This window comes from Euleptes europaea, chromosome 3 (genome assembly GCF_029931775.1).
Source record: "Euleptes europaea isolate rEulEur1 chromosome 3, rEulEur1.hap1, whole genome shotgun sequence".
NCBI classification, from domain to species: domain Eukaryota; kingdom Metazoa; phylum Chordata; class Lepidosauria; order Squamata; family Sphaerodactylidae; genus Euleptes; species Euleptes europaea.
This window is the reverse complement of record NC_079314.1, coordinates 90,973,200-90,997,021: the sequence shown is the minus strand read 5'-3', so window position 1 is coordinate 90,997,021 and position 23,822 is coordinate 90,973,200. Positions and strand designations below refer to the sequence as shown.

Below are 23,822 nucleotides of genomic sequence, written 5' to 3'. Positions count from 1 at the left end.
AACTTATACAAATGTTTGCGGGGGGTGGGGAATTGACAAAAAAATAAGCTAAACCAAGGGCGAAGCAGTCGACTGTGATGACTAGAGGCCTTCTAGCAGAAATCATGGAAAAGTGTTGATCCTGTAAACAATCTCATTACAGATGTACTGAATCAAGCAGCCTGCAACAATCCACATTTTATGGGATGATGCTTCAGTGCACATAACTCGAACACAATCTGAAAAAGTCTCAAAAGTATTGTGGGTATAGTACAAGAGAACAACTCTCCAAACAACTGTTAACTAGAGGGTTCTTACCACCACAATAATTTTGGTGGGGAGAGGTACCAGATATTCTAAGGATCCAGCAAAGTGCAGCTGAATGCCTTTCTCTTTTTTTGCTTCTGGTGTGATTTTTTTAAACCTTGGAGTTCAAACAGGCAAATATTGTTGCTGGGCATTTTAAATTATGTCAGTTCTTTCTTTCTTTTTTTTAACCAGAAGGTGGGAAAGGGGAAAGGAAATTCTTGTGTTTCCACTTACTCCTTTTGGGGTAACAGACACATCCATCTCAGATAACCTTGAAACTAAAGTGCCTTTGAGCCTTTCTCATAGTATGATTGCAGTACATTAATGTTGTTTATGGAGGAGAGACACTGTAACAGAAAGCAAATGAAAACAGGTTGATGTAGGCAAGCCTAGACCGTTTTAATCACAAACCAATGTAAGGCTCACATCTGAAAATACCCTTTAATTGCTGTTAGAATTATTCTTTCCTTCAGTCACTCAAGTAGACCCCCTCTAGCCAAGCTATAAAAACCTTGTCTTCTCCCCACATTGTATATAAGAGGATTGGGAGGGAAAGATGAGGGCCCTGTGTACATTGTGGCTTCACGATTGCCTTCAAATGTCAACCTGCTCTGCCAAATAACTCTCTCTGTGCCCATGTAAAAGCTGGTTTTGTGTCACAATGTGAGGTGGGAACGGGGTCGGGCTGTGATCTGGCAGCCGTTGGGCTCTGTGTCACTTCCATACGAGCATTAATTATTAACTGAAAGATTCTTTTAACAAGTCAGGTCTGAGCATGCAGTGAAATGACAGAGACACACAGTGAACTTCCAAACCAGCTTTCCACCCCAGACAATGTGTTGCCATGACATCACTGCATCACAGCGATGGGCTGCCCACCTCCTATTCCCTGACGACAATGCATTAGTCGCATTCATGGCCCAAAGGCAGGCTGCTGGGCTCAGAAAGCTTTTCCCATTGCTACCGCTGAACACATATTATAAAATAATCCAAATTAAAGAGAACCATGCCTGCTTGGCCCCCTTACTGGGAAAGCTAGTTATGTGTTGCTTTCAAAAACCCTGCATTCTGGAGCACTGGGCCCCAGCAATCCCTAGAGGTCCATGTTAAAGGGACTTGACTAACTGCTTCCCCACCCCTGATTTAGAGACTGGGGTTTGTTTGTTACAACTGTGGTAAACCGTGGAACAAAAAGTACCATGATAAAACATCTGTATCCATCTCCTGGAATTACAATAATGTTTATTGTGAGAAATATTATTGGTGCTGTAACTGTGGAACCACTGGGTAAGACATGAATACTATTATCTACATGCTAATAGCCAAGTCAGCCAAATCTAAGGACACTTAAATCTAGTGACTTGATACCACCTGACCCACATGACTCAACTAGGCCTTGCTGCTAGCTACTAAGAACATAAGAAAAGCCATGCTGGATCAGACCAAGGTCCATCAAGTCCAGCAGTCTGTTCACACAGTGGCCAACCTGGTGCCTCTAGGAAGCCCCCAAACAAGATGACTGCAGCAGCATTGTCCTGCCTGTGTTCCACAGCACCTAATACACTTGGCATGCTCCTCTGATCCTGGAGAGCATAGGTATGCATCATGACTAGTAGCCATTTTAACTAGTAGCCATGAATACCTCTCCTCCATGAACATGTCCTCTCCCCTCTTAAAGCCTTTTAAGTTGGCAGCCATCACCATATCCTGGGCCAGGGAGTTACACAATTTAACTATGCACTGCATGAAGAAATACTTCCTTTTATCAGTTCTGAATCTCTCACCCTCCAGCTTCAGCAGATGACCCCGTGTTCTAGTATTATGAGGGAGAATAGCAGCCACCCTATGAAAGCAAGTGTCATACAGCAGTTAAGAGCTTCAGCTTAGGATCTAGGAGACCCAGGTTCCAATCTCTATCTTGCTGTGAATGCTCACTAGGTGATTTTGGACCAATCAGATACTTTCAGTCTAACCTACCTCACAGTGTTGCGTGGATAAACAGTTCTCCTAGATAGAGGCTGCCCGGAGGAGGGGGGGGGGAGCTGAAGACAGAGTGGTAGATAAAGGTAGGATGGCTGTTGGGCGAGAAGGATAGTGTTGCCAAATTCAGTTTAGGAAATTCCTGAAGATTTGGGGAATGGAGCCAGGGAAAAGTGGGGTTGGAGGAGGGGAGAGGCTGGAAATCACCTGGAATTACAACTGCTCTCCAGATGATAAAGATCAGCTCCTCTGGAGAAAATGACTGCTTTGGAAGGTGCACTCATGGCATTATACCCTGCTGAGGTCGGTTCCCTCTCCAAACATCACACCTCCAAGGCTCCACCCTCAAATATCCAGGAATTTCCCAACCTGGAGCAGGCAACCCTAAGGGGGAACTGGTCTCTGTATTTGGGAGATCTATTATGATTCCAGGAGATCTCCAGACCCCACCTGGAGGTTGACAACCATAGAAGGAGAGCAGGAAGAAGGAAAAGAGGAGAGACTATGGGGGCTTTCAGAAAAGGAAAAGAGGAAATAGTAGGCATGAGGAAATGAGATGCCTCTCGCAAGTCCTTGTGGGTTCCCACTTGTTTTATCTATTTAAAATGTTTATATGGCTGCCTTTCTCCCCAACTGGGACCCAATCAAATTGGTCACCATCAAATTTCAGGAATATCTATTGCATACATCTGGGGCAGGCAAAGGGGTTCTACAAACAAGCCAAGAAGCATTCCGGACTGTGGACTGCAAAGCAAGTGGGGAAAACAGATCACCCTTCTCTTGGAGTCTAAAGAGGTTTTAATATCCCTGCAGTGGATTCTGATGAAAGGGCTGAGGAAGTTAGGCTGCCCCCCGCTGACTTCATGCAGGTCACAGAGTCACTGGCAGCAGTCACATTGCAACTGCATATTTATCAGAGATAAGCAAGAGACTGTTTGCTGAGATAAGCGCTTGCCTATAATCTGGCTTCTGTGGGTCACTCCAATCCTTGAATGTGCTATCGTGACCAACATTTAACCAAAGGTGCATAAAGACATGAGTATTAACTTATTTCTGGAATGTCATAGTACAGGTTCCACATCCACACTCTCGGACTACTTACCTTTCTTCTGCAAAGCCTTATACCAGAATCACAGCACCAAGGATTCTCTCCTATCAAGATGTGATCTGTTTAAAGGGTCAGATGGCTTGATAATGTGATTCAGAGTAAAAAACCGTGATGCAGAATAATAAAAAGGAAAGTGCGTAGGTGAAGAAATGCTGACCTATTTTCCTCTAAGGGGGGGGGAATCATTAGAGTGCCACTGATTTTCATGAGAGAAATCCACAATAAGTGTGAACTGCCCTTTTCAGGATGTTCTGCAACCCCATATAATGGCATTGAACATTGTGCCGTTGGTGTTCCTGTGCTCTATCCATTTATTTGCGTTAACAGTTCAGATAACACCTTTGAAATGGTGGACACATCACCAAGTTGCACCCACGCTAGTCTACCCCATTCATTGCCTTCCCCTGTAACATTCAAAAACTGTTTGTGAATCTAGTGGAAACTATTTGCAATTTGAAGGAGGTAGGAAATGCTGGCCGTTTGCTGAACAGCACAAAGATGCTGAAGGAATGTGCCACAACTGAGCTGTTTTTGTATTGTGTTAATAGGCACAACGTTTGAAACTGTGTGCTGCCGCACATGAGCTCTGTCATGCAGATAATTGGCCAGGTGAAGTCAGTATGAAGGAAAGAGCTGGAGAGGGCAAAAAAAGGTGCAAGGCACAAATAGCCATGTACTAATCTTTGCTGTGTGATCAGGACCACACTTAGCCACCAGCACACAGCAGACATGCCATCTTCAAGATCATTCAAGATCATTCAAATAACTTCTAAGATCATTCACACACCGCAGACAAAACTCCCAGATTCACTAGTCATTATGACTGTGGGCCAGATGCTCTATTGGACCTTCAACAAAACCTATCACATTTTGGGCATGGCTGATGGAAAACTGCGCTAGGGTAAAAGGCTATGCTGCCAACAGCTTGTCTCTAGTTATCGCAATCCCCATTACTCAAGAGAAAAGTGGGGAGACAAGACTGTATTGTTTACTGACCCTCCCCCTCCCATGGCGACAACAGGGCCATCAAGCCCTAAGATCCTAAGACGTCCTTCATAACTGAGCACAGCATAACAGGCCCCTCCAGCTCATGATAAAGAAAACTAACTCTCTTCCCCATCTATACAGACACATGAGTTCAGTGAAATCCCCAGGCATCCCCCATGAATTTTAAAAGCTTTATTATTGTAAAAAAGTATTGAAGTCCCTTTCATACTCTGAATTCAAATAAGACATATACAAAATACAATTATGGTCATTCCATTAATCAACACCTTTGCAAAAGCATTATTAAACTCTACACAATGGAAGTACAACTGTACTTAAAAGTCTGAAAAATTGGCAGCTCAGATGGAGCTTCTTCCCACTACCCGTCTCTAAACAAGATACCACATATTGCCATCATGAGACACCCCCACCCCACCCCGCATGCTATGTAAAATAGTCTTATTTGTGTGCCATACGCTTTACAAGCTATATCAGTGCTCTGTAGGTGTGGTGAGGAGGCGGAAGGTAAATTATCCTAGCAACCGTTCACCGGGTCAGGTTTTGAAGGCTGGCACTGCATGCTTTTCAAAAAACAGGCAGCTGTCATCTGGACAGAGAGAAATCAGTTGCCGTTTTCCCCCCTGGTCTTCTCCCAGAAAATAGGAAGGTTTGGAAGACAGCAAGGAGAAGGCGGTTGCAGGTTAGGATTCTTCTCTCTTGTCCCATCTGGGACGTATGGCTTAATAAACTGTGCCCCCCCCAACCCGCAAAAAAAACCCAAAAAAACAAACTCCATTCCCTGATTCCTCTTGCATCATCTCAGTAAAAAGCCACATTGGTAAAATCAGAAACCCTATGAGCTGGATTAGGTAGCTCAACAGATTTACACGCGCACAGACGCTAAATATTTTCCATAAAACTGGTATATAAATAAGAAAAAAGCCCAATATTTTATTATTAAAAATAAAGCTGCCCTTTAAGTTGTACAAAAAAAACCCCAATCAAAAGTCTGAAAAAATCTCTTGGCTGTGGCAAGCTTGTACACAGGCAGAGTATGTCAGGAACACTTCCAAACACAAACCGCTAGGCTGCCTCCAAAAAACATATACAGCAGGTTCTTCACCTCATGGGTGATCTCAAAACCAAAACCTTCACCAATCACTACGTGCCAGGAGGAGCCAAACTTCTTGTCCATGGTTTCCTTGATCATCTTGGCTGCACTCTGAAAGGGGGGGGGGGATTAAATTCAACAAGAAGGGGAACAGAAGCAAAAAATTAAAAATTTTTACAGCAATGTGTTATTTGCTATAACAGTCCATTCTCCTTCACTTCATTAATCTAATTGTACTTCTGCTGCCAATATATGAAAGCCCAATAAAATATAAAAGAAGCATATTTATACCTAGACTTTCCTTCTAGTCATAATCATTCCAATATATGTTGATTCAAGGAGTTAATGGAGATACCCTGAAGAGGGGTAATGCAATACAGAATTAAAATTCTTAAGTGGAGAATGGGGTGGAAATACCTTCCAGCCACACTGAAGGCTGCCATTTTTCCTCCTTGTTCCCAGAAGGCTGAAGGTGTAACCTGATACCAGCTTCCCCCAGCAGCCCCTGATCTATCCTTGTCTGCATGGCATTCTACTCAGGACATAAAATATCTTCTCCCTTCCCTTTTTAAAGAAACCATCCAGCCTCCAGCTGAAGCAAGACAGAACTTCATCCCCATTATAGAATATTCATCAGGAAAATAAAGACAGCCTCTATTGTTTGCAAAATGTGTGAATGGAGTAGATAAAAGGACATATCATTTGCTTGGTCTCACTGTTACGGATCTGCCGTTCTCATCCCACTTGAAAAAGAAAGGAAAACTGAGATCAAACAGATCCTGTCGCAAAAGTGAGAACATCTATCTAAAATGGAAGACTAGCTTGAAACTAGGGACTGCAATTCATGTCTCTGCTTCACCAAACCCCAGGAAGCAGAAATATAGCAAACTGTCCTTCTGTTCAAAGCGGGTACACTTCTGTGCCCAATAAGCATTATATAGAAGTTTAGTAATTAGAAGCAGAAAATGGGAATAAGGACGCTTGCACAACAAGTTAGATTATCATTTGTTTAAAAGAATCATGAGAGCACATGCTTATTTGTACAATACAGTGACCTTTGTTCTCTCTCTTATCTTTCATTAGGTCAAAAAGAACCAGATATACTTTGGTGTAAAAAGTACACCAGGTAATACCTCATTGTTGGTAGCATATTTCTCACAAGCAGTAACACATAACTCCATGGCCTCTACTCGCATTTCTTCTGGCATATCTGAATGCTGGTAGAAAACATACACACAAAAGAAGAAGATCACAACAATAGCACGAAAGGCGCCCATTCTTACAACCCCATCAGCTAGCAGATGGTCAAACCTTGACACCACCTTCCCTAGTATTCATGTTTGGAGAAAAGAAAGAGTGAGGAGGGGAAGTCAGCAGGAGTCTGGAACAGTTCCAGGAGATTTTCTGAACTAGCAAATTCCTGTACTGTTGAGAAGCCTGTTTAAGCAATGGAAGGTGGGTGATGCCTCAAAAGACTAAGCAGCCCTGAAGAGAGATTTTTTTTTCAAGACAGACACAGTAAGGGGGTTCACTGGACTCCTGATCCTTTCTCCCCACTCTAATCTCGATCCACCCAACTGTTCTGCATTGTGATGGGGCTGTTTTACAATTTTAAAACAGGTGGTATCTGCTCTAGTTTTGAATTATTTAAAAGTAAAACCAGTGGTTGAACTTAGAGGGGGGGGGAAGTATTTTCAAAAAGGCTGAAAAAATGGATGCTCACAATTAGTAGGACCCCATAAAGGATCCCATGATAGAATGAATTGGAGGACAGAATTGGAACAGAACTGAATTCCCTCTAGGTCCCTTAATTTCAGGAAGCAGAACAGCTTCCCTGAGGAGGTTAATTTATGCTGACTTTCAGACACTTACACAAGGCCCATTTTTTTGTTGGCCCCAGTTAGATAGACAAGCAGGCTTTCCAGGAATCGTGGCTTACTATAGTATATATCTGACGGTTTTACACTGTACTGCTATAATTATGGGTTTTTAAGAATTTGCATGTTGTTTTTATGATCTATTTTCAAAGGAGGTTGTAAGCTGAGCACTGGGAAATGTAAATTAGAAATACTTAAAATAAATAAATACTGCAGAATTTGGACTGCTAGAGTGGTGGCAAAGGTAATTTTGCATAGGACTGGAACGCGCTTGCCACTCAGGATCTGTGTGTGTGTTTGGGAATACTAGCTATGGCTACTTAAAGAGACAACTGAGCCTAAAAACAGACAAATGCATCACTGACTCCTTTCTTCATGTGGCTAATATTAAATGCTATTAAATTCCTGAAAACGAGGGCACCATGCCAACAGACTCATGGACACGGAAGGAGCAAAACCCCAGGAGATGTGCAAATGCCAGGACCTTGATTAGCGTTAATGAGGATCATTCTGCCTTTAGAGGATGCCAAATGGCTTCAGATCACACTGCTTTCTCCATTACATGCAATTAGATGTCCCAGTAAACATCTACTAGTCCTACAGTTCGATTCCACAGAGGATTTCTACTGATGAAAAGATGACAAATTTCACCAATTCCCCTCCCCCCCCCCAGCAGCAGACCTTCGACTACCTTGTCAAACTGTTCTGGGCGGGGGGAGGTTCTTCCCCATGGAACAGAACTTTAGGGTTGCAGCAAGAATGGGGAGGTGAAGAAGTCACCCTTGGTGGATGGAAATTGTTTCCTTCCATATGCATAAATCCTCCATAGGATCTAACCCATAAAGATTTCTCTCCACTGTGCTTGCCTTCTGCAGTTCTGCAAACCCAGACTATTCTTTGACTGCATGCTTGAAATATTCCTTGTTCCTCTTGCTACTTCTTCCATAATCAGCCCCCCACGGTCAGCTGCCCACTTCTTTTCCCATCCATTTTGCATGGACTCTTGCTGCCTATATTAGCCTATATATTATTGCATGGACTCTTGCTGCCTATATTCTCACTGGAGCTGCAACATCCTACAGTATAGCCCATACTGGTCCCAATCTCTCATCAGAGCAACACTGGGTGATGCCGAGCATCCATTCTGTGAGCAATGCGCCACTCATGTTTTCTTGGATCGAACTTAGATCTTTCCTTGCCTTCACAAGTTAGGCAGAGGGCTGCTTCACAGCTCCATTTTTCCCTTACATGGCATTTAGTATCCAGGTCAAAGAAAAACAAACCAAAGCCACATATTATGGGATGCACATGGTGGCACCAGTGTGTTTTTCAGAAAACCATTCAGAAATTGTTCAACTACATTATGTAGCTGAGATTCCCCCGCCTCCATTACATCACACATGCTAGCGTGGAACAACCTTGAAAGAAAGATGGCAAATGCTGTATAAAGCAACAGGCAACAGCTCCCTTATGGCTCTGTTTTGGAAAAGGTTGTTGAATGTGCCTTAAGAAATCATATTTTCACCACTACATTAAGAATCTATAGTCAGTAGGATGACCTCAGGATATCCTGACTCTCCTATCTGGATAAGGGGACAATCAAAAGAGAATAAAACAACACAGAGCTCTCTCACCTGATCCAAGATCATATCATACCTCTTTGTTCTCATTCTTACCCTGATCAGTGGGAACATGTGAAGTCTCTTATAGTCTGCCTCCTCTTTTTTCCCCTCCCCGGTGTCCGCCATTGCTGGTCCACGGTGACCCTGGGAAGGGGCAGAGCAGGCTGCAGGAAGCGAGTCAGATGCAGACTAGGAATGGTTAGAATTCAGGCCAAACAGTTTTGCATAAGTAGGGCATTCTGCTGCTTTGAGAAAGAAAAAAAAAACAAAGAACAAAAAGAAAAGCAATCAACAAATATGTAGAGCAAAATGTTGAGGATGTTGCATAGCTGAAATCTTCAAAAGGTTCATTCAGTATGAAGAATCAGTCACATATACCCTTAGGACTTTATAATTTATATAATTTATTATTAGGTCCATGACCGCAGTCTTGGACCAAGGGAGGAAGGAAGAAAGGAAGGGAGGGGAAGACAAGGGAGGATGGGAAGCATAATACATAGTATAATTCAATCTTAAGTTAACAATGCTAAAAATTAGGCGTCAGCCCAATAAGTAAAATTCCTAACTAAAATAAACTGGGGATGGAGCGAACTGACTAAAAGTTGCCAGAGGTAGGCGTTGAGAGTTCTTTTTTCTTAAGAGCAGCCACTCTGGCCAAAAAGCAGGCAACATTCGATGTGGCTGCACCATTAGTTGAGTCGCCAAGCAAAAAAGGCAACACCCAGGCATGTAGAGGGAGGTTCAAGCTGGTGAGGATTGGAGCAATAAGAGCATCTCTATCTTGAGACCAGCGAGGACAGCAGAGCATCAAATAGTCCAACGTTTCAATTTCGCCCGTGTTACATGGGCAGAGACGGTCCGGAAAAGGTATCCCGGTATATCTGCCCAACATGACCATGGATGGAAAGGCACTTAAACGAGCTAAAAGGAGAGCCCGACGATGTGAGAAGATTGAAACCATAGAGTGGAACTCTGGAAGCTTCTCTGGTGGGGGGAGTCCCAAGACCAGACCGGAGCAAGTACGTCTGGCCCTCCCAACCGTACTGGCCCAATCTAACTCCTTCAATCTCTTCAAGATTGCCATTAAATGAGATGGAACCAGGTTGTCAGAGGGTGTAGAGATTGGGAGTCCCAGTACTTTTAGTTTTTCCGCTAACAGATTCAGCCAGGGGTTGGGGGCCGGGTCCTTAAGAGTAAGATGGAGAAACCCCGCCTGGGATGGGAGATGGTTGTCAGGCAACTTAAACCTAAGCTTAATTGCTCTCTTCCACACACGTGCCTCAAGCGAGGGTTGGGCCAATTCCATACGGAGGGCAGGCCCAGCAACACACCTCGGAGTTCCAGTAATTGTCCTGAGAAAATTGTTCAAAAGGCAATCTAGCTTCTCATCCACGCCGGAAATCCAAATGTCTGCTCCATACAGAATCTGGGAAACTACCTTCGCGTTAAAGACATCAATGGCAGATGGGATGTGCTTGGCCCCCTCCTTGGGATTTTATTACAGTTTGAACTACAAACTTTTAAATAATTTTGGTCTTTAACATAGTATGCACATTTTAAACAGTAACAACTATGAGGACTGCAGCTGTGATGACTGTGATGACCCTGACTCACCTGCTGTACCTACTGCTATTTTCAGTCATCCCCACTCCATTTTAGGAGCCAACGCTCATGAAGAAGTCAGGCATATGGGTTTTTCTGTCACCCATTCAACAGCTGGCTCTCCTGTTGCTTCATCCTGCCTAGTTAATGGTTACCTCGTCTCCCTAAAGTACTACAGCACTTTGAAAGGAACTGATCAGATTACCGCAGGAAGGTGTAACAGAGAGATTCTATCTTTCCTGGCAAAGCTTCTGAACCCCTTAAAATGTTTAATTCAAATGAAGCCTTCGTTAACCCAAGAAATGGAAACCTCAGAATAAACCTTTTAGAATAAACTTTCTTTGCTGCCTTTTCACATGCACCGCCTCTTGCTAGTCTCTCTGGCTTAAGGTATCGGTGGGTTCCCATCATAAGGGGCAGGCGAACATCATTAACCTCTCGGTACTGAAGGTTTTCCCCTAGTAAAAGGTAGAACAGCCCTCCATGTGATTTGACTAGCCCTTCTCTTGTATCTACCCAATGACTGGTCTGAGGACACATGACTTGACCTGCTCCTGAAGTTGAAGTTGAAGCTATTTTGGAATCTCTGAAAAGCCCTGAAAGCACAACAGGTAGGTCTTGAATCCTGTTTAGTATTATCACCCAAGCCAAGGAATAAAGAGATCTTGCTATCCGTCTGAATTACTAAACACACTTGGACTCAATGCTTTACTCCTCTGTAAATATACCCAGTAGTTTAAAAGCAGTAAGAAGAGTGTTAACACAAAGCCAAAGCCTTATGGTGACTACTGATGCATTCACAGCAGCTACCCATCAAGAGATCCTGCAATGCATAAACTGCTGAGATAAAACACTGAAATACACTCCACGTCTTCACACTGCAAATAAAAGAACTATACCAAATGAAACTCCCACAGAAAACCTGGTTGATCCGGAGTTTCAAATAAAAGAAGTTTGAATAATTAATCTATATAATATTTTATATAAAGAACCAAAACCATGCACTTTACAAATCACAAAGTGCAGTCTAGTTGGGGCTGTGGTTTCTGCCTCACAAATTATGTATTTAGATACATTTAAACATTTGCCACAAACTGAAAGAATAAAACACCAAGGATGAGCTATAAAATGAGGGGGAAATACAACCATTTTAAACATTAAATCCTAATGCTCTCTCCTCAGAAAACAAAAACTAGGTGCCTCATACAGTGATCTTGCAGACTGGTAAACAAGAAGCACTGTTATTAGTTATTCTCAACATTTCTTGCATGGATGAGCTTCCTATTTGTTTATGTTTCCATTAGCAATGATGCCAACATATTAGAACTACAAATGGATGTACTGGAAAGGTTTGTTTGCATTTCAGGAAGAGTGATTTGTGATGTAGCTTGGGTTTGCCTGCTACATTTTTCATGAGCTCTGCTGCTTTTAGTTCTCACTTCCAACCAGCCTTTTTGTAGGTGGTGCAGACAAGAGCACTCTGTGTGATGCTCAAATAATTTCTCCAACTCATCTCTCTAAAACAACAGGTTATCCTCCTCAGCAGTATTTTAAAGAGATGCTGCAGCTACTCTCTGATCTGTGAAATAAGATGTTGCACAATGAATGTGATGGGAAGCATGTACAGCTGCTTTTTTCTGGTAGGGGTCTTTGGTCTATTAACAGCTACAGGCTACTGGACCACCTATACACTGAACTGTGTGACTGCACAGCATCTCTATGTAGTCTCAAAGCTTTGGTAAACTGGACCCCGGTTTCTACTGACCCAATATTTTCTGAATATATGCCTGAACAAAGAATCAGTAGTGCTGAGAATTTGCAAGCATGAAATATTCCAGTTTTCACGTTAATGCCTTTGAGAGATCTTTTTAATACACATTGTAGACATCCTTCATTCAACTACAGATTTTTGCATATGCTTCACTATTATAATTTCATATAGGTGTTATATTTAGTTTTATATTGAAAGCTTTGTGTTTCGTATACAGCCTTTTTTTTGCCTGCAAAATAAGCCTCCATCCGTGAATCATCCATTTCCCCTTACTTTGAAGTTTTCACTGAAAATGTTATTGCTCCTATTGTGCCACCTATCTTTAGGCTTTCTAAGACCTTTCCAGACCTTGGTCCCATCTTTAACCCCCAGGCAGCAGCACGGGATCGGGTGAACTGCACTCATGTGACAGAAAGAGAGGGCATCCAGTTACCTCCCTGGTGTTAAGACCAGAAGCATGGGAGCTGACTAAGTCTGCTGGTTACAATAAGCAGAAGAGAGGACTAGGAGGTATACTGCAAGGGTTGAGCCATGGAAGACTCCTTTTACTGGCTACCACACAGTATGCTGTCAATAAACTATCCCACGACTTCCGGTACATGATTCAAGATCTGCAATCCTTATACTGGTGAAGCAATGTCAAAAGTTCATTGATTTATTAATTCTGGACCGCTATTGTATCCTACAATTGTTATCTCCAATGATGAAAAACGTTCAACAGATCCCATTTGCTCTACTCAGGCTATGAACAGGAAGGAAAACCCCTCAAAGTATGAGGAAATGAGACTACCCAGAGTTTCATTCCTGAATAGTGATATCTGCTATCCTGCCCTGATCGCAGCTGCTTGAGAGTTGGCCACTGGTAACTAAATATGCACGTGTAGAAGGCTCTAAGGCTGATACCATCAGCACTGGAAATCATTCCTGACGCCAAATCCTGATTCAAGTTCAGTACTTAATGTGGGCTGCCCAGCACATTTTGCCACATCAGAAAATCCAGATGGGAGCTCCCTCCCTTTAGCAATAAGAGCACAACAAACTAAAGAATTGACAAAATATTGTCGAAGGCTTTCACGGTCAGAGTTCATTGGTTCTCGTAGGTCATCCGGGCTGTGTAACCGTGTAAAATACCAAGACCACGGTTACACAGCCCGGATAACCTACGAGAACCAATGAAGAATTGACAGTCTGCTCTCTCTCTCTGACGAGCTGCTTCGCTCTGCCTGACAGCCAGCATCCATAAGGCACTTTTCACTGTCAAAGAACGTCGCATGCATGCTCTTGTTGCAATCCTTGCAAGAGCCCTGTGAAGGAGGGCAATATGACCTCCATATCGCATCTGGGGAGGGGGGGTGAGGAGGAGGGGGAGAGAGAGCACCCAATGAGGTCAAGCCACAGGCGAGCGTCGCCCAGGGTCACAGCAGTAACGGTAGGATCGGCCCTGGGCCCCTTCCGCGGACGAGGCTCCCCCAGGAGCGACGATCGCCGGGTCAACTCGCGCGTGCGACGGGCACGGGCTGCAGCGCGGGCTGATCATACCCGGCCGGCCCGCCCGTCCTCCAAGGCAAAGGGAGCAGCTGCCCGGGCTGCTCCGGGACAGGCAAGCGAGGGGACCAGAAGGGAAGAGGGCGGCGAGGGTGCTGGCCCCTCGACGGGAGGGGGGGCAAGGAAGTGCCGCGAGGGGTCTCCGGACACCGGCAGCCCCCCGGGCCCCACTCCAGTGGGCCTGAGAAGGGAGCGGACGCAGTTCCGCCCACGCGAAGCAACCGAAAAAACACGCTCTGTCTCGCTCACCTGCGTCACCTCGGCCCCGTACGCCAGCCTCCCGGTGGTTGTTAAGGAGAGAAACCTGCTTGTCTTAGCAACCGACGCCGGAAAACCCGCCTACTGGTTGCCTATAGGGCGAGGAGTCGGCGCGCGAAAGGCTGGATAGGGTTTGATTGTTGTCTGTCATGCAAGGAGGTCCTTCGGCCTCGTCGGGAGGCGGAGTTAGTGTTTGTAAGTTTAGGGGTTTATTCACTTGCCTGATGAGGCTGGCATGGGAGGAAAGTTGGAGTCGTGGTCGTCGCAGAAGTTCCAGCTGCTGTAATATTCGCATGCTAAAAAGCCACAGCGAAGTTTGTAGGTGCGACATCAACGGTGATATCCTTATCAAGGATATCGACAATTAATAATTTAATTTTTCTTAGCTTGCAACTGACCCTAGAAGCTAAAATGACTCAACTGAGGCTGTCGTATTTTGGTCACGTCATGAGACGACAAGAGTCACTGGAAAAGACAGTCATGCTAGGAAACGTTGAGGGCAGCAGTAAAAGAGGAAGACCCAACAAGAGATGGATGGACTCAATAAAGGAAGCCACAGCCCTCAATTTGCAAGGTCTGAGCAAGGCTGTCAAAGATAGGACATTTTGGAGGGCTTTCATTCGTTTTAAATTAAATTATTAATTGTCGATATTCTTGATAAGGATATCACTGCTGATGTCGCATCCACAAACTTCGCTGTGGCTTTTTAGCATGTAAATATTACAGAAGCTGGAACTTCTGCGACTGCCACCCCCAAATCTCTAGGGATTGCCCAACCTGGAGTCGGCAACCCTAAAATCCCATTGTGTATCTTTGGATAAGAGAACTTGCGCTAAGGGTTGCCAACTCCAGTTTGGGAAATTCCTGGAGATTTGGGGATGGGGTTCTGGGTGTTCGGTGCACCCAAGCATGGGGCCCCATGCAGCTGCCCCTGTTGTCCATTAGCTAAGACTTTCACTGGTTCCCAACAACCAGTCAGAGCTAGGTGACTCCTGCCACCCACTCTAGAAACCTGAAAGGTCTTAGATTTCATGTTAGCTGAATGAACGTGAGACAGGCTCACCCTTTACCCTTTCAAAGGGCCCATGGACCCTTCTCCAACCACAGTACCCTCACAAGTCCACTGAACCTGTTTCAGAAATGCTTGTCCAGTGGAATTTCAGCTGCCAGCATCTAGCCTTTGATACCCATTTGCTACCACCTTCAAGTGCACTATTTAGAGACAACAGTGACAAAAGCAAAAACCGATATATTTGTTTTACATTCTCCAAAATTGCCTGGGTATGGAGAAGGTTTTTTGTCCTAAATGATGTTATGGTCAATGTCCAATAGGTGCTTGTGACAGTTGTACAATCAATGTATATAATTCTGTTAACAGTGATAGTGGTAGTGGGAGGGTCAGATTTTGCCAGCCATTAGAATTTGTGGTGTAAATGCTGGTATAACTGGGTTTCCAAGTTCATAGCTTGTGACCTGTCAAGCAGCTTATAGCACACAAGTTATGTATGTTGTGCTAACATTTAGTGGGACTCATGATTTCCCTGGGCCTTCACCCTTTAAACCAGATCAAGAATAAACTGCTTTGATCAGGTTTAAAAGGGATTCTTTGTAGTAGCTTCAGGGGAACATCCATGTGAATGCTCCCTCTCTCCAGTATTGGGGAGGGCAGAGTTCAACTTTTTTCAAAATCCCCTTCCCCTTCGTGCCATAATACTTTAGTGGAGTGAGTAGGAGCGGGAACGGGAGTCATTCCTGCACCTTCCCACCACCGATCTGGCTGGGGCGTATTTTTGAACAGTTAGTCAAATGTCCCATGTAAGGCAAAGAATAAAAGAAAAATGTGGTGGTCCTTATATTAACAAATTTGGAGGTTATTTAAGAAATCGTGCTAAGAAGTCAATGGAAATCAGATAATATTACTTAGTGGATGGACAGCAAGTGACTCCACCACATGTAAGCAAAACTCCATTTGAAGATTAGTCTTCCTCCTGTCAAAGCATCCTTCTCTCTGATGGCGGAATTTGGAATTTCCCCAAACAGAAAAAAAATTGCAGAGTGCAGCAGCAAATTGGGTAGTGTGATTGCACTCCATAGGGTATAGAATCATAGAGTTGGAAGGGACTACCTGGGTCATCTAGTCCAACCCCCTGCACAATGCAGGAAATTCACAACTACCTCCCCACTACACCCCCAGCGACCCATACTCCATGCCCAGAAAATGGCCAAGATGCCCTCCCTCTCATGATCTGCCTAAGGTCGTAGAATCAGCATTGCTGACAGATGGCCATCAAGCCTCTGCTTAAAATCCTCCAGGGAAGGCAAGCTTATTTATTATCAAGTCTGCAGCAAGTGTATAACTAAGTTTCCCAAGAAGGTCGGACCAGAACCAACGGGTTGAAATTAAATCAAAATAGTTTCTGTCTAGACATTAGGAAGAATTTTCTAACAGTTAGAGCGGTTCCTCAGTGGAACAGGCTTCCTCGGGAGGTGGAAAGCTCTCCTTCCCTGGAGGTTTTTAAGAAGAGGTTAGATGTCTATCTGTCAGCAATGCTGATTCTGTGACCTTAGGCAGATGATGAGAGGGAGGGCATCTTGGCCATCTTCTGGTCACTTGAGGTGTGGGGGGGGAGGTAGTTGTGAATTTCCTGCATTGTGCAGGGGGTTGGATTTGATGGCCCTGGTGGTCCCTTCCAACTCTATGATTCTAAGATTCTATGATTCTGTTCTATAAGTTGGACGCAGTACTAAATGGTTGGGGGAAAGTTTTCTCCCTTTCCTGCTACTATTAGCCCAATCACAATGGTTTGCTGTGCAAAACAGTTTGAGTTCTGTATTCCCTTCTCTCCCTCTGAGTAACAGCTTGGCTCTACCTCCAATATCTATGTGGTTGAACAACTGGCTGCTTTCCCTCTTCTGGCAGGGCTACTAGAAAAGTGGAGTGGAGTTTTGGGGGCAGTTTAGCAAGGGCACTGATGGCTACAGAAGAGGGCAGAGAAGAGGGCACTATGGTTGCCAGGTCCCTCTTCGCCAATGGCAGGAGGGTTTTGGGGGCGGAGCCTGAAGAGGGCGGGGTTTGGGTAGGGGAGAGACTTCTATGCCATAGAGTCCAATTGCCAAAGCAGTCATTTTCTCCAGATGAACTGATCTCTATCGGCTGGAGATCAGTTGTAATAGCAGGAGATCTCCAGCTACTACCTGGAAGTTACTCACAAGAAATAACAGCCTGTAGCTCAAACCTATCTCTATATTTCACAAAATAGACATGCAATATATACAAGATAAACAAAAGCACCTCACTATAACTATCTAATTACACAATACAAAAAAAATGTACAAACACAACAATACAATGTGCACTGTGAGTCACACCCCTTTAGAAATCCAAGGCAAACAAGACGCCAAAGATGGCTGTTATTGAAGAGCACAATCCTTCATATCAAGTGAGAAAACTCCTCTGTGTTTTCTGCGCCGCATGAAAACCAGCTGGTGAAGGATACTTCTGGCTCTAACTGTTGCACAGTTCAAGGACTTAATAAAGTAGACGTGCTGTCTGTCCAATCTGTACTTATCTTGCCAGGGTAACGAAATGATAGTCACAAGATGATAAAGACAAAGGAACGCGTATCCCAGGTATTTGGTCACATTTCACCATAAAGCTTCTTCAGCCTAAAAATCTTCTGTAGACCACTGAGGGTTCTCTCAATTAATTGGAAGCAGCCGACTTGTGGAAACCCCAGAGGGTTTTCAAGGCACGTGAAGTTCAGAGGCCATTTGCCATTGCCTATCTCTGTATAGCAACCCTGGACTTCCTTGGGGGTCTCTCATCCAAGTACTAATGAGGGATGCCCTGCTCAGTATTCGAGATCTGACAAGATTGGGCTAGCCTGGGCCATCCAGGTCAGGGGGATACTACATCCCTTTAAAGAATGGATGAAGTTGAGTTAAGGTGTTGTCAAACAAAAAACAGGCGAAAGGATGAGGTTGGACTTCCTACTCTCCCCCAAAACAGGATACAAGAACTTTAAATCAAAGTGAGAATGATGAGGGATGAGAAGTCAACAACCTGGGTAACACCATATGTAGTAAGTTGTGTAGGCCTGAATCTCAGAAATGCTAATCAATTACAATGAGTTGGGTATTTCTTTCCTACATGTTTGGCTACTTACTCTTCCAGCTGTCTCCTACATCTTATTTATAGCAGTTTACAGCCTCTTCCAAGCAGCCTATCTTTCTGTTATTTTCATCAACATTCAATTTCCATTGGTCAAACTACGCTTTTGTGAGTGTGACTCCCAGGACCTCTGACCTTGATCTATTACTCAGCTTCATTTCCTATTTCCTTTAAAATCAAGATGACATGCATACTCTTTTGGCATCCCTAAGGAGCTTCCATGCAGAGTTTAAAGGCTTGTTTTAATTTCCTCTTTTTAGCTTTAGTCTCAACCATCTTATTTTTCTTTCCATTGTATAATCATACTTCAGAAATCCATCCAATATTTTTTTCATTGTTAGGCACGCTGCATCATCTGTTGTTTTTCTGTGAAACTTCCCACATTCGTACATATTTATAACTGTCCTTTTTTTGACTGTACCATTTTAATTAAATTCTTTTTGTGGAGCTCTTTATTCTTCTGGGGAAAATGGCTCTTTGATCTCAGTCATTCCTTCTTCCCTTTCCCCTGTAATTCTGTTATGTTGTAAAATAAACAATGATCTTTGTGTTTGAAGTCCACCATACCTGGTTTAAATGCTTTGTTTCAGTTTAGCTATTCAACAAACAGAAGTGATGATAACCAACAAGTGGGCATGGGATCGGGACCATCGGCTGGCTGTTGACTGCCATATGGTGATGGCCTTTTTAAATACAGTACCAGGGCCTAAATATGATTTCTCTGGTCCTAGTACAAACTCCTAACTAGGGTTGCCAACATGGAAGAAATGGCAGGCTTGGGGGTGGATTGTATGGCATGATACCCTGCTGAGGTCCCGTCCATCTCTAAATTCTGCCCTCCAAGGCTCTACCCCCAAATCTCCAGGAATTTCCCATCCCAAGTTGGCAGTCCTATTCATAATGTCTTTCTTAATCCCATTCCATGCATATAGTCCTGTGTGTTATGAAAGAGACATGCCAATTTTTTTCTGAAATGATATAAATAGTCTGTATGAGGGCAATGAGCTTGTCCTGGAGTTCTGAGCCCCAGTAAAGTATACCATACAAGAAGAAGAGAAGAAGAGTTGGTTTTTATATGCTGACTTTATCACTTAAAGGAGACTTACATTCACCTTCCCTTCCCCTCCCCACAACAGACACCCTGTGAGGTAGGTGAGGCTGAGAGAGTGTGACTAGCCCAAGGTCACCCAGCTGGCTTCATGTGTAGGAGTGGGGAAACAAATCCAGTTCACCAGATTAGCCTCCATGTGGGGAATCATGTGGAGGAGTGGGGAATCAAACCCTGTTCTCTGGATCAGAGTCCACCCCTCCAAACCACCGCTCTTAACCACCACACCACGCTGGCTCTCACAGAGACCCTATAATGCAGAAGACCTTAATATATAGAAGTGGAGAGAAGGACTACAGGTGCTGTCTCTTCCTTGCATTGATTTTAAATCAGGGTTGTGTTTTAAATTATTTGATTATTTAAAAAATAGTTGGCTTGAGGTGCAGTTGTGGATGGAAAAGCAAAAGTAAAATATTTAAATAGAATAGATTATCCTTGGATTTTATGTAACTGAACCCAGCCCACACCAGTTTTCTTTGCTAGGAATTTGATTTCGCTTTGAATACAGCGAGAGATGTCTTAGTTCTGTGGGTCTTAGGGCAACTGCCTGGAGGAGCTGTCTCTCACTTGATATTTTGAACTCTGAAGAAAGGGCTGCAAGGTATGTTAACTGTATCTCTAAAATGTGGAGCAGGATAAATTGGTGCTATGTGTGATGACACAGAAGGGATGGCGTAGCGAATTTGTGGTAGGAAGGTGTCCATCTGAGCACAGACAATGGGTAACCAACCGATGGTGTGTGCAGTGTTTAGATATGGTTGCAGATCCAATGTGCTGATTGAGTATCTCTGGGCAACCAAAGATTAACCAACCTGTGGATTTGGGATGGTGCAGCCCAAGCACTGGAGAGGCATCAGAGCTGATATTCATAACAATGAAAATTCAGTTTTCAGGCCTGATCTCATGTCATAAACAGCTGCTGAAGTGTATCAAAACCACAGATTCCCCAGTGCTCTGCAAATATTTTTCTAGATTAAAACTTCCTACTACTCGCTGGCTCATAGCCTCAAGGCATCATAATACTTCTGCTTAATGAAGACATAGTGGGCAGTGACCGGGCTCTGGTGGGAAGAATGTCAGGCAACCACATGGCCACAAAAATTGGGTCTGGCTACAGTGTTGCTGAAGAAGATCAGAAGCTGATTTTAGGTTCTTCTATTGTGTTACAGGACCTGGTTGCCTCCTCTTACTTTTCCTGCAAAAAAAATCTCTTCCTTGCCACTCTCTCTCTCTCCACTTTGCCATTCTTTGTTTTCCCCTTTAATGTTTTGTTCTTTTGCACACCCTTATGAGACGCCCCACACATGACTTCTTTCCCCTTGAACTTATGAAACTGCCTTATACAGAGTTAGAGCACTTGCTGCTGTGGGTCCTGTTGATCAGGAGAAAAGCAGGATATAAATATTTAAATAAACCAACCATTGATCTATTTAGGTCAATATTGTCTACTCGGATCGGCAATGGCTCTCCAGGGTCTCAGGCAGAGAAAGGTCTTTCACAACACCTGCTGACATTTACTGGGGATGCCAGGGATTGAACCTGGGATGTGCTGCATGCAAAGCATGCCATCTACCATGGAGCCACAGCCCTTCCTAGTTCTCTTTGCCCCTGACTTTCGTAAACTGTTTTCTTACCCACTTCTCTTTACTTTTCTCCCTTCTTTTCTTTATTAATTTATACTACAGTGTACCGGTAAGTGTGGTGTTTATGTAAAGGCAGCCTTAATTTGGTTAAACAATTAATCTGTATCTATCGCTTCTCAGTGTGGCATAGGGTTGCAAACTTCCAGGCGGGGTGTGGAGTTATTCTGAAATTACAACCGCTCTCCAGACTACAGAGATTAATTCCCCTGGAGTACAGGGCAGCTTCAAAGGGTAGACTCTGTGGGATAACATTCTTGTCGAGATCCCTCGCCTCTCCAACCTCTGCCTTCCACAGGCATCACCCCCAAATCTCCAGGAATTTCCCAACCCAGAGTTGGCAACTCTAGCATGTAACAGTGTGGCACTTTGCCTTGTCTCTCAGCAGCACGCAGCCTGGCATTTGGGAGGATTTCAGTTTCATAGAGGAGCACTTCCTGATGTTTTTTTTTTACAGATCAAAGATCCACAGTGGGATTCTTCAGGGCGCTCATTCTCAGGTCTAATCAACATTAACACCTGTATTGAATCAGGTACCCTGCTGGTGCGACAGGTGTCTGGAGAGAGATCAGAAACAATGGGGCAAAATCCAGTGAATCTCATATCCATAAAGGTTCAGAACTCTGGATTAGTAATTCCAACCAAAGCATCCAGAGACTGAATAGCATTAAGTAATGCCAGGATTTAGGGTGTGTGTGTGTGTGTTTTCATAATTGGTTTTTTTCCATAACAAATACATTTTTATTTGTAGTACAGATGTGGATTTTTGCTCTGGGTGGTTCACTGTACTCTGGATTTTGAGAGAGAGAACAGCTGCTATGTTTGCATACAAATCTGTATCAGCGTAAGCTCAGTTAATGGGGAGGAAACCGAGTCATCTTGGTCCATTATACACTAATTAGCATCTATGTGTTTCCTACACCTGCTGTGATAGTACTTCTAGCTGAAGACCTGCCACAAAAATGATAGTCTGTGACAACTAATGAGAGCAGCCTCATAAGACTCCTGTGATCTTGATCTTCTGTTCAGAAATTACAAAGATCTTTTCCCCCCAATTTCATCCAGGGTTATCTTCTTTGGGTTCCAAATCAAATAAGCATTGGGACTACGAACAGCGGCATTAGATCTTGAGGGCAACAGGTGTCTTTTTGTGCTACAGGTTAGTCACCCGATCTAGGTGTCTCAGAGCCATAGCAAGACAATATGGCACATATGGGGGAGTGAATGGAACGCACCCTTTAGACACCGTGTCTGTAATATCACTGTGCACAGTGTGTTTAGCAGAAGGCCTTTTACAAGCAATTGCTATACCTCACAAGAGTTGCTCAATCCCCTCTCAGTTATCATTTCATTCTCTTTCCAGATCACTCCTCCCTCATTCTCCCTCTCAAAATCTACACAGTAGCATTAAGACAACTTGTGTGGGAGAACAGGATGATATATATTCATGAATATGGGCTGGGCCATATCAGGTATGCTCCTCCCCGGGCTCTACGGCATCTCTTGAACTCTTTTCTGTCTCTTACGTAATTCCCCGAATGTCCTACAGAGAATCAAATATAAACACCAAGTTTATTGTCAACAATCAAATATACAAAAGAAAAAATACATATGACACAAACGTGTGAACACATGTCAATTCCAGTTTAACAGCTGTACAAAAGAAGGAAGAGGGAGAGAGAAGGAGGGTGAGAAAGTGGCTCAGAGAGAGAGAATATATTCTTCCCCTAAGTCTTGGTGCATTAAGATCACAGTGTTAGATAGCACAAACATGGCTACTTCCAACCTCTAACCCACTCATATATTCTCCTCCCTCTGAGAAGGGGTTTTGGTCCCTTTGGCAGTAGGACATTTTGAGGGCTGTTTCACACTACACTTGTCCAGGGTACATGTTTAAAATGGATGTGTACCAACAGTGACCTTTTTGAGGCAGGTACCTGTTTATTTCACTCACTGAAAATGCAAGATGACAATTCTGATAGTTAAGCCCAACTATAGCTCTCTGCAATGTCGTTTTGCATTAAACACATAGTGAAACAACGCTTCTATCCACCTCACATGGTTTCAGTAACATGCACCCCTTGAAAGTGCAACCTGTAAAGCAGTCCTTAGAGGAGGATCCCAAAATTGTCACGAGCGTGAGCTGAAGTAACTTTCTCTACTCCGCCTTCCCTCACCCCGTTTTGTTCAGAGAGAGAGAACAGAAAATGTACTGTATCAGCAGTTATGTCAATTGGGAAGTTTCATATGAGGGAAGAAGCAGAATATGACACAAGCAATCACAAAATCCCCCAGAGAACAGTATCTCATATATGCAGTTATCCGTGGATTCACAGGTTTCAAAACCATTGTGATATCAGGCACTCAAAAGGCTTGCAAACCTCCCTAGCCTCCCAAATCCCAAACAGGTTCAGTAGGGTATCAACCCTCCTTTTCCCCCCTTGACTACAGAAGCAGCTGTAGATAGGACCACAAATCCTTCCCCCTCCCCTAGTACTGGCATGAAAATGCCCAGGACTGGGGGAAATGGGGGGCATATACTAAAAAGCATGACAGAGAATGACTATTGAAACCCACTGGTTGGAATCCATGTCCCTTAAAAAATATACAGGGGAAGTGGCACAGCTATGTTACTTAAGAGCCATGGCATCTGGTCACAGAATTTGACCTGTTAAGGACTGGCTCACACAAGCTGCCCCAGTCATCCTTGGAATCATGTTTACATAGGGTTACTGATTTATAAATAGGCCCCTC

At 43.8% G+C, this 23,822-nt stretch overlaps 1 protein-coding gene across 2 annotated transcripts; it reads right to left on the bottom strand.

Annotated features, from left to right (window-relative positions):
* Positions 1-5,132: 5,132 nt before the first annotated feature.
* Positions 5,133-14,234, bottom strand: DNAL4 (dynein axonemal light chain 4). 2 transcript variants are annotated; one of them, XM_056846462.1, is made up of 4 exons: positions 14,141-14,234; positions 8,986-9,218; positions 6,608-6,691; positions 5,133-5,585 (listed from the first exon to the last, which is right to left on the bottom strand). In XM_056846462.1, exons 2-4 carry the CDS (start codon positions 9,097-9,099, stop codon positions 5,421-5,423), a joined length of 363 nt encoding a protein of 120 aa, XP_056702440.1. In that variant the 5' UTR covers positions 9,100-9,218; positions 14,141-14,234; the 3' UTR covers positions 5,133-5,420. The 2 variants fall into 2 exon arrangements, with proteins under 2 accessions (XP_056702440.1, XP_056702441.1); XM_056846463.1 differs by having other exon boundaries at positions 9,028-9,218.
* Between the last annotated feature and the right edge of the window lie 9,588 nt (positions 14,235-23,822).